At 42.4% G+C, this 11751-nt stretch overlaps 1 protein-coding gene across 9 annotated transcripts in view; it reads left to right on the forward strand.

Moving 5' to 3' along the window:
* The window catches only part of TLE4 (TLE family member 4, transcriptional corepressor), a 141722-nt gene extending 136585 nt beyond the window's left edge, over positions 1–5137 (forward strand). For all 9 annotated transcript variants that reach the window (XM_028090373.2, XM_028090374.2, XM_028090377.2 and 6 more), the window contains 4 exons: positions 52–199; positions 627–777; positions 1128–1204; positions 3456–5137. In XM_028090373.2, coding sequence (XP_027946174.1) covers positions 52–199; positions 627–777; positions 1128–1204; positions 3456–3563 — 484 coding nt within the window. In that variant the 3' untranslated portion in view covers positions 3564–5137. The remainder of the gene's footprint in view (positions 1–51; positions 200–626; positions 778–1127; positions 1205–3455) is intronic.
* Positions 5138–11751: the final 6614 nt, after the last annotated feature.

Here is an 11751-nt window from a genome sequence, read left to right on the forward strand (position 1 = left end):
ACATAAAAACTTAACTTTTCAAAGGTTTGCCCTCCATTTTGACATTTTCAGGCAATTCCAGGGCCACACAGACGGGGCCAGCTGTATTGACATTTCTAACGATGGCACCAAGCTGTGGACGGGCGGCCTGGACAACACGGTCAGGTCCTGGGACCTGCGCGAGGGGCGGCAGCTGCAGCAGCATGACTTTACCTCCCAGGTACGGGCTTGGGCCCGGGACGCTTCGGAAGACACGGGTTCGTGACACACATGACAGACGTTACCATGTGACAAAGTCACTTTTGACTCTAGGTTAGATAACTGGACATTGTATTGTTTTCTGTCAAAACACAGTAATGTGTATTAAAGGATTAAAAAAATTATCATAAGCTTTTAGCAGCTTTTTCCTTCAAAGACCATTACTCTGTATTCTTTGAATTTTACGTAAGTGACTAGTTAAATGATACTGTGCAGATGTATCGCATTACTTTGGCATCACCCATTTGGCTGTGATTTCTTCTTGTACAGTTCAAATCATCCAGACTTCCTTCACAATTTCAATAGTATCCCCAGAAGAAGTAGTACCTCCCGGGGAGAGGCAGTGTATCTTCCGTAGGCACCCTCACTCTGAGCTGTTTTAATCGTAGATCTTTTCTTTGGGCTACTGCCCAACCGGAGAGTGGCTGGCCGTGGGGATGGAGAACAGTAACGTGGAAGTGCTACACGTCACCAAGCCGGACAAATACCAGCTGCATCTCCACGAGAGCTGCGTCCTGTCACTCAAGTTTGCCCATTGCGGTAAGCCGTCGCCCCCCCCTCCCCCGTCCATTTCCTGTCCGTGAGACTCGCTCCCTCTGCCCTCCTGCACATGCGTCTGCGCACCGCTCCTGTGGTTTAGTAGCGTGTGCCTCTTGGAAATTACATTAGTTCCTGCTTCGCTAATGCCGTGTGCCAGTCCACTTATCCTTGTTGTAAGGATAAATGACTCACTAAATCTAGGACAGGGAGCTTTATGTTTCCAGCAAAAAGAAACTTCTGTTGCAAATTAGAACAGTCTTCTGTGAATACTTTGGTGCTCTATAAAGCAAATCTCCAGTGTCTGACAAAGTACCACGAACAAAACCTTTTTTCACACTCTCTTTCTGTAGGCAAATGGTTTGTAAGCACTGGAAAGGACAACCTTCTGAATGCCTGGAGAACACCTTATGGGGCCAGTATATTCCAGGTAACACTTACCTTGTTCAACTCCCACTTACTGCACGCTCCCTGCATGGCAGTGGTTTACCCAGACTCTCTCTGTGCATTGTCAGGTTAATAAGGCTCCTAAGTGTCCTAGGAGGTAGGGCAAGAGAAGAATACCTTGCCTGAGAGAGGCTGATGTCACAGCCACATGCCGTGGAGCTGGGGGTGGTCTCCTTTTCGAGCCCAGAGCCAAAGACACTGCCCATTGCATTAACCAGCTCTCCGTGCCTTGGTCCCGTTTATACACTAGAGTAGAGTTTTTATACGTCCTCTGTGATTTGTGTGTGTGTGATTTGTGTGTGATTTGTGTGTGTGTGTGTGTGTATGTGTATGTGTATGTGTATGTGTTATGTCTTTAAAATGCTTCTATTTAAAAAGTTTGAGCGTTTTGCTTAAATACTCTTATTAGTATTGTTATGTCTTTGATTTTTCTTTCCAAAGAAGTGTTATGGAAAAGTTTAGCAAATCTTGATTAATTTCAGAAATGTTTATTCTTATTGACTCAGTGGTACTTGTGCAGTGTGTCAAATTACTTGTAGGAGGACCAAATGGTAGACATGATCAATGTGTGCACACACACAGTCTCTCTGCTCTCTGGCTGGTATGTGGTTAAAGAACACTCCTCTTTTTTAACCTACACTTCGGATGTTATTTTTTTAGGTGTGTTTTGTGTGTGTGTGTTTGAGGAATAACAACAGATTTGCAGTTTTCTTGACTGAGTAGTAATATGTCATCATAGAGTAGATCAATGCATTTGAATCCAAAAATACATATATTGAGTGAAAATACTGTGCAAGATAATCAATAGGACAAAAATAGTTGATTCTTGGCTGTCATGAAGTTTGTAATTGAATACAATATATGTTCTTGGTATTATGGGTCACAACCTTTCTGGTGGTTCCAACCAGGACTAACAAAAAAGAAATATAAAATCTTAGAGTGGATCTTTTATAGTAAGTGTAAGTGTTGTATCTTCTGTGTATACTGGGTTATGAGGTAAAATGGATTAATGACAGGTTACAGTCAAAAAAGTTTGAGAAACACTGGTAGTGGGTTAGCATCTGCATGTCAGGCATTAAGTTTTTAAATGTTCAGAGTTCTGGTGGGAGGGATGGGGTGGCTGGGTGATAGACATTGGGGAGGGTATGTGCTATGGTGAGCTCTGTGAATTGTGCAAGACTGTTGAATCACAGATCTGTACCTCTGAAACAAATAATGCAATGTATGTTAAAAAAAAAAAAAGATAGCAGGAGGGGAAGAATGAAGGGGAGTAAGTCGGAGGGGGAGACGAACCATGAGAGACGATGGACTCTGAAAAACAAACTAAGGTTTCTAGAGGGGAGGGAGGTGGGGGGATGGGTTAGCCTGGTGATGGGTATTAAAGAGGGCACGTTCTGCGTGGAGCACTGGGTGTTATGCACAAACAATGAATCATGGAACACTACATCAGAAACTAATGATGTAATGTATGGTGATTAACATAACAATAAAAAATTAAAAAAAAATAAATGTTCCGAGTTCTGGTTAAAATCCTGCAGCGTTAGTTTGTTTAGTACAGTTCAGTTAAAAGTTGACATTGAACCCCTTGTAGTTGATGTAGTTGAACATGGTATCCAGGACTCTTAAGTATGGAACATTTCTCTGTCGAACTCCTCCCCGCTTGGAGATCTGCATTCTTTCTTCACACAGGCTTTCTATTAGAAATACTTTTACATGCCCGATTTCAAAAAATGTAGTGTTTTCCATGCCATTTTCCACTTGAACTCTAAGGCAACTTGCTGAGGTGGCAGGCAGGTAGAGGTCTTTACCTGTTCATAAGGTGGGAGGCTCGCCCAGGTTAAGTGACGTGTCTGGTGTTCTGCAGCTCGACCTCCATCCCAGCCATGTCACTGAGGCGGAGGACGGTTCATGCTAAGAACACTGTGCTCTTCCCTGTCTGGAGAAGAGGATTAGAAACCAGGCCTTGCTTCTTGAGAGCACAGGTGTTTGTCTAGCTGGCTTGCCTGCCACCTGGTGTCCCGAGTGCAGGAGCCTGTAGCCCAGCGCCGGGAGGGGTCCCTGGCAGTGTTCTGGGCCGCCCCCGTGTTAAGCGACTGCCGGGACTGTCTTGCCTGGCTGGCTGCTTCTGTTTGCATAACGGGACACGTTCACGCTTGTCTTTGCTCTGTGTCTTCCAGCCCCGCCTCATGGGTTTTTCTTTGAATAGTTAACATTTGTGTTTGTTTCTTTCCTAGTCCAAAGAATCCTCATCGGTGCTTAGCTGTGACATCTCTGTGGATGACAAATACATTGTCACTGGCTCTGGGGATAAGAAGGCCACGGTTTATGAAGTTATTTATTAAGGACAAATCTTCATGCAGACTGGACCCCTTCTCCTTGTAGCACTTTGTTCTGTCATCCTCTTGCCCTGCATCTAAAACCAAGGATTTCAAATACTCATTGCAGTTGTGGAGTTTAACCCCGTCTCTCACCCCCACTTCCTCCTTGCTATTGAATTGTGAATACTCATTAAGAACCTGTGATACCAAATCTTCAGCTCTCTACTTGGAAGAACATGGAATAACCATACTTAACAGTGACGGAATCTTTAATTATGTATTATATCTGTAATATATTTATTTTGTTTAAAGAAGGCTTTCTAACTTTGACTGAATAAAGCTGTCTGCTCCTGCATTGTTAATGAAGATGCATTGTATTTGATACCCCTCCCCCCCTTTTTTTGCAAAGGAGGGGAAAGGAAGGTTTAAAATAATTGGTGAAAAATGTCACTAAATGTAGACTAAGGACTGTATAGAGATGTGAAATGTATAATTACATATGGAAGCAATATGTTGCTGTGTTAGATTTTTTTTGTTTCTGTTTTCTACTTATTTTATATGTTTGGAAATTTGAACAATTAGAACATGACAGGCCACGTCGTATTCATTTGAGTCTATTTGGACAACTTTAACCAATATATCTATAGCTTTAGATTCTATTTGATAAAAGTCATTGGACTTTTTTCTTTTTTTTCTTTTTTGACTTGTTGACAAGTGTCTTTGTAATAAGTTTTTAATTCCGTTTTTTTTATTGTATTATAGACAGATGAACAAATTAAATTTGGCCTAAAGAGAGAACTTAATCCCTTCTGGATATTTTTGCCACGTTTCTTTGCAAAGGGAGATGTATACCTTTGGGCAGTTTTGTCATTACGAGAAAGTATGGGCTATTTTTTGGCATGTTCTTTGGGAACTGCACAGATTCAGGGGAGGAGTCCTCCTTCTGTGCAAGTCAAGCCTTTTACAAAATAAGGACAGCAGAGGAGATTTGCAAGGACCTCCCTCTGAAAACCAGAAAGAATGGACTCTCACCTGAGATGAGGACTTGCTTTCTTTACCTCCGGTTCTTTCCCTGTCTTAGTTGGACGTCCCCGAAGTGGACACAGGCTGTGCCATTGTGCCATAAACATTGTGTTATCTTTTATGTTGTTGTTGTTGCTGTTCAACTATGATATGTGACTCCTTTTTTTATTATTTTTTTGTTTGAATGCTTTAAAAATCTTTTAAGTCTGTGGATCTGCTGATGTACAGTGCCTTTGCTGCTATGGATCAAAATCAAGAGAACTGTGTAGATAAACTTTATTGTATAAGTAGAAAATTACTTAATTTCATACTAGAAATGGATGGATGCTGCAAGTTGAAATGGACTGTCTATTGACGTTCCTAATGTGGTAGCAGAAAAAAAAAACGGTGTCTTAAGTGCTTAGTGTTTGATGTCATTAACAGTTTCGTAAAACTCTACAGTGTAGAAAGATTTTGATACTAAACTGTGCATTGTACATAGTTCTAATGCATTGTATTGACCACCAGTACTTCTATAATGGTAGATTGTTTGTGCATTCAGACTTTTAAGCATTAAACATAAATAACTTCTAGAATGCTTATTTCTAATTCTTTGTTTGGCTGGCTTTCGTTTATTTTTGGTCTTTGACTATGCCACTTCCATATACTAAAAATTACTAGTTTCATTCAAGGGAGACTGGTGTTAAAGTCACGTGGGTTTTATTATTATTGCCTTTTCTAGTTTTGTTTTTACTTTTACTTGACAAGAACTAGAAGGGAGAGCAGATGGAGGTTATCAAGGACAGGTTGCTAGCAAATATTTATCCAGTGCCTCTTTGGTTTGTAAAAATCCTGTCTGTCAAAAAGTCACGTTACTCATGTGCTTTAGAGCTGCACTGTTCAGTGTGGTTGCGCTAGCCATTTGTGGCTATTTAAATTTAACTCTACTGAAATTATTTTTTTTTTTTAAGTTTATTAGTCACAGTAACTGCATTTCAAATATTCAGTAGCTGCATATGGCTAATGGCTATCATACTGGACTACTCAAATTTATAGAACACATCCAGCATCACAGAAAGTTCCATGGGACCAGCGCTGCTTTAGAATTAGCCCACACATACCGTTTCTAGCCATTTGGGTTTGGGAAACACGTCGAGTGTAATACACTGGAGTCGTTGAAAGCCTGAAGCCCATTGGTCTGCTGCTGGTGCGGTGTGTGAAGATTGAGCCATAAGAAGGTGCTTAAAGGATTCTGAATTCCCGAGACTCGAAAATCTGTCCTTTTTAAGGGATCCACTGGGTAGAAAGAAGGCTGGGGTTGGGGGCCGTGGTCTGGAGTGTGTGCTCCGTGATCAGCTGTAAGAGATCCTGACTCTTCAGGTTCCCAATTTCAGCAGTGTGCACCAGTGGGGTTGGAAGCAGCACTTCAGATGTGAGTACTGTGAATGCTACTACTCCAGACGATAACATTTTAAAGGATTCTTAACTCAATATCTGTGCATCCTTACTAAAATGTCTTTAAAAATATAGAGATTTGGAGTAAAAATATCGTTTTGGTACAAAGAATATGACACCTGTACCGTGTTTACACCTCTAGAAGGAGAGCGTGCCTGCCTTAAGGAGGTAGAATTCCCTTTTGGTCCCTGGCGGTCAAGTCTCTTTAGGGAGATCCAACATTGGCCATTGAGATGAATGCGTATATAGACCTAGCTTTCTTAAATTAATGGGCATCAATTTCCTCTCATTGCTGAGGTTTTATCAGATTAGATTTTTATGTCTTTGATATAAATCTCAGACCTAGATCGATCTACACAGAATTCTTGATGTTGTAATTATAACTTGGTTTACCATAGTTTTTGCTCCAAGTATGGTCTCTCAGAGTCTAAAGAACAACAAAGGAATCACCCGGGAGCAGAGACAACTTGGTTCCAGTCAAAGAACAGTGGTGTAGGATTGGAAGACAGACTCACATAGAATTACCAAGAAATAGAAACTTAGATTGAAGAAGCCATCAAGACTTTCCTAAGATTGGCAGATAAAACGTAGAATGAGAAACTCCAAGATCTTTAAAGTTTTTACAGACACACCCTCCCTCGGGCCACTACTTAGCAGGGTGGTTTCATGTCCAGTGAGCTGCCAGAGGTCCAGCCTTGTCCTGGAGGGTGTAGGCTGAAACTGCAACCCTGTAACACCTGCAGAGAGTAGGAATTACGCAGCCATGAGATACGGAGAAACTCCGTTTTAAACCATCTCATGTAGCCACGAAATTCTGGAACCTTACAGCCAAAAGCATGGGAGATGGATGCTCCCCCCCAGTTAGAAGGCAGCGTTCTGGACTGAGAAGTAGTGCACACGTGAGCCGCGAGACCATCAGTGATACCCTCAACTATCAACTGGGCTCTTTGCATCCTCAATCTGGATGATCTCAGCAGAGCTGTATAACCTGGAAACAAAAAGCCCGACTAGAGTATTTGTCATTCAGGATTTTTGGCAGTTGTAAGGAAATTTGTACTGGGATTCCTTGCCCAGCATCAAGAAATTACAAAGTTATAAAGATGTTGGTACAAAAAAAAAAAAGGCCTTGATGTTCTTGGAGGCTCACGTGCGTAGCTATCCAGCTCCCAGACCTGCAGAGTGGCATTCAGAAATGGGCCCTGGGTCCTGCAGTCCCTCAGCAGTAGATGCGGTGCCTCAACCATCCTGTTCTTCTGATCTATTTATTTGCCTGTCAATTACAAATTTGATTCAGGGCTGACAATGGAAATGGCTCCGTTGTGGTAACCCGAGCACATCAGGAAAAACCTCTGGTGTATCACACTTTTTAACAACAATGTTACCATATGGTAGGAACTCTCATTCATTATAAGCTGCTATCAACATCTTATTGTAGTTTTTGTTTGGGTTTTTGGCAGCAAGTGACAGAATCTTTGGGGTCCCAGATAGGAATTAGTGAGGGAATTGGTCTCTGGTTCACCTCTACCCAGGGAAGGAAATTCTCTGCTGGGATCTTAGGTGTTTGGCCTGTAGGGAAGGAGAATTCCTGCGGGGCTGCCTTTAGTCCAAAAGAAAATCAAGAGTACAAGTGTTTTCACAAAAAATTGTCCTGTTTGGTCTCACAGCAGTATAGACAGACTGGGTGCCAGAATACTGAATTTACACAAAAGTGCACAGGGGATCAGAGAAGAAAATCAATTACCCAAATCCCTTATCTCCCAAGGACAAGCTGACCTGAGCCCCAAGGCTCCAGACTCGGGGGTTGGAATTTTGTACCAATGCCCAGCAGGGCAGATGTGGGAGTGTTACAGACACCCACCTTGCTGCTCTCTGCCCCTCAGTTTCCCGCAAGCTACCTGACTTGGGATTTCAGCATCACAGAACCTCTTGAGAACTTAATCACGAATCGTCTTTTGAGTCCCTGTAACGTGTGTGTGCTTACTGTGGACTGTGGTACATACAAGGCAAAAGCCCACTTGTGGCCACGTACACTTACCCAAGCGCGACCCTCGTGACCTTGGTGACCCTGGACGTCTTAGTGCCTCTCCCATTCAAGTGACATCATGGCTTGATGAGAACATTCATAACTAACAAGTTTTATGTTATTTTGGAAGAAGACTTAAATTCACCTAAATGTCATGCTTTAATTGACTTGAGCCCAGCATAATTTAACACACACCAGAAGGTACTTGTGAGCTATCTGGATTTTGAGAATTTAGGCAGTAAGTGTTTGGACTCTAGGTGTTCAAACTAATGCCCAAGTGGTTTTTAGCCGCCCAGCATTTCTCCACAGAGACCTTGTAGGTAGACCTAGTTGGCCATTTCCCAACCTACTAGATATCTCCACAGCTGCTTCCAAAAAAATACTACCAGAGGTAGTATCCTGGCTCTACCTTGTGCCATGTGGCAGAAAGTATGAGGTGAGTTGGACATTTTGTTCTCCCAGGAGGCTGGGAGGTAGCAGAAGAATGAGTCATGGTGGGATCTTGGTCGAAGAGAATGCTTCTGGCCTTGGGGTCATGAGGGCTCCAGCAGAGAAAACTCAGGCCGACCATGTGCCGGCCCTTCCTCCTTATAGGGACAGGAAGAGGCACCGCAGGAGTCGTCAGGGATGGAGTGAGACCCCTGGACCACCATGCATCGAGCAGAGGAGTTTTCCTGAGGACAACTTCCTGTTATTTGAAGAACTTCAGTCGGATGCCTCTTTATTTCAAGAGTTGAGCTTAAACACAATCCATCTCAACATCTATGAAGTCTGCTTTCAGCATCGTGCATCTAACGCAGAGAAGTCTAGTGGGGCTGAGAACAAAGCACCTTCCCCCAAAGTCTGTGTTAGTATCTCCCAAGGGAACGAAAACAAGTGTCTGGACTGACTGGAGAAATCATCAGTTACACTTTGTTCTCAAATCTCCTTCAGATATTATTAGCCCCTTTTGTTTTTCCTCCAAGTAGATGAGCACTGTTAATGAAGTGTGATTTCAGGTTTTATGGCTGAGTCAGGAAGTTCAAAGTTAAGAGTTTCCACACTGACCATCAGTCAACCCGGCCACACGTACGTCTTTAGGCCTCAACGTTTTCGTGGGACAAGAGCAGCCTTCTGGGCATAAACTGGTTGTGAAGGTTACTCTGAGGACAAAAGCCCTGGTTCACAGACACTTGTTCCTGAGCTGTGGTCTTAAAAATAAAGCATAATAAATGAAGCACCCCTAATGAGAATTGTAGTGGTGACTCAAGTTGATTAAAAGTGAAGAACGTGGCGTGAATCCCTCAGGGACGGACTTGCTTTCACGTTGAGGGGCTTGGCTAGGGGTGGTTGGTCTGGGCCCATGTGGCTTTGCCGACATCCCCCCAGTGTGGGCAGCTTTGAGCCAGGAGTACCAAATGAACTTGAGTTCAACTCTTTCAGACTTTTGGCAGACAGCGTTTCCAGCTCCTGGCTTTCTGTGTTTGCTTGAATATGTGCTTTCCTTGCTGAAGATCTGTTTTCATAGGAGGTCCAGAGAACAGTGTTATGGAGTCTTCTTATATTGATTGCTATTAGGTTTGCAAAACTCATGTGAGCTGGTGACCTGACTGCGGGGGTGAAGAAGATAAGGCAGTTGGTGTTTGAACTTATATAGGTTTATCTTACCCCGCCTCGATTTATTGAGAGATAATTGACATATATAACCTTGTGTACGTTGAAGATCTACAACGTGACGATTTGATACATGCCTATATTGGGGAATGTTGACCACAATAAGGTCAGGTAACACATGGTATGGTGCTGTCACTGTGTTCCCCGGGGTCCAGAATGGTTCTCCTCGGTCTTGGGCAGCTCCAGGGGAATCCCAGGCTCCTACCTGGACCCCGAAACCCCCACAAAGGCACTTCTGCCCGTGGATAGATGCCTACCCATTGTTGCTGAGGGTGGGATACAAGTGGGGGACTTCTTTTTCTGCCACCTCGCTGACATCACTCTACCAAGGTTTATCTTTTTAAAAATTTAAAAATTTCCCCATTTTTTGCTGTGAATGATTTTACTGCATCATGATTTACCTCAGTCAGCTGGCATTTTCCGAAAATGAAAAAGTCCATGTTGTTTAATTTTCCAAATGACTGACATTTATTCCTTTAAGAACCAAAACTTAGGGGGCGCCTGGGTGGCTCAGTCATTAAAGCGTCTGCCTTCGGCTCAGGTCATGGTCCCAGGGTCCTGGGATCGAGGCCCACAACAGGCTTCCTGCTCCGCGGGAAGCCTGCTTCTCCCTCTCCCACTCCCCCTGCTTGTGTTCCCTCTCTCGCTGCTCTCTCTCTCAAATAAGCAAATAAAATCTTAAAAAATAATAATAAAAAAAGAACCAAAACTTTAAAAAAAAAACCTTTTTGACAGAGAAATGTCCAAAAGTATCGAACTTCTCTGTTGCCTTTAATTCCCTTCAAAAGATACTATAAACTTGCCTGATAGCAGAAAGTCAAAAGAACAATTATTTTGTGGCGCCGTACATAACAGCTAATGCTTTCTTTGGTATTTTCATTACTAAAACCAGAGTAAATGAAATGAATCTCTTACCACATGCCAGCCATGATCCTACACGGTTTACTCACATAATCTCATTGTTTTTAACATTTAGTTTTTTTAAACGTTTTATTTTTAAGTAATCCCTACACCCAACGAGGGACTCAAACTCACAACCTTGAGATCAAGAGCTGCATGCTCTACCACCCGAGCCACCCGGCTGCCCCCACTAACCTCATTTTTCTCTGCATAACAACCCTATGAAGTAAAGGCATGGGTTCTGAAAACTGATTTGAAATCCTTGGGTCCACGTGTATTTGAGAATAGAGACCGATTTTGGATTTTGAAAAGGTCAAATGTTATATGAGCCACGTGTGACATCCCACCCAGCAGCACTCCACAGTCAAGCACATTCATATTTCTAGGCAAAATGTGAATGTCCATACTCCATGGAGTTAAATGAGGACTAGAAACATCCACAGCTCAGTTCAGGGCAGTTTTGCCCCAAATGCATCACAAAAAAAAAAAAAACAAAAACAAAAACAAACAAAAAAACTGATATTCTTCAAATGTTCCATCTTGGAATTGGAAGTAAAGGATTTGTGGCCCTTATCCCATTTTACTGATGCGAAATCAGATCCACAGAGGTTAAGTGACTTGAATGACACCAGAGCCAGTGTCCTTCACGTCTCCCCACTGTCAACACATCAGTGATTAGATCACGGTTGCCCAGAATGTCCCCTGGGTTGCGCTAGTTTTATATGCTTTCTGCATCCCTTCTTCAGATCAGTTACTGAAAATTACTCTTGTGAAGCCCAAGGAAAATCCCATACTTTTTCTTACAAAACAAAAACAAACAAACAAACAAAAACAAGGCTGGTCTTGCTACCGTGCCCTGAGCTCTGAGAAGTTTGCTTCTTGGTTTGATGCTATTTTCTTTGTGACTAAAAGTCTGATCTTTAGATGAGAGGCCTTGTTAAAAGCAATACACTTTAATGGTAACAAAAACATCAGCAAAACCCATGTGGCTTCAAAAGTATCTATCATTTTCTGATCAGAAGTGTCCTAATCCGTGTTTTGTTTTGTTTTTTTTTAATCTTCTGAACTTTAAATGTGGTTACTTTTTTTTTTTTTACTTTTGATACTACTCTTGTGTATTACTCTTGATAAAGTAGTGTGGGTTTTTCCTTTTTTTTTTTTTTTGCCTTCTTTTATTTT

The sequence above is a fragment of the Eumetopias jubatus genome, unplaced genomic scaffold, assembly GCF_037043125.1.
Source record: "Eumetopias jubatus isolate StellerSeaLion01/CBP00866 unplaced genomic scaffold, mEumJub1_p1.0 scaffold_15, whole genome shotgun sequence".
In the NCBI taxonomy this organism is placed as follows: Eukaryota; Metazoa; Chordata; class Mammalia; order Carnivora; family Otariidae; genus Eumetopias; species Eumetopias jubatus.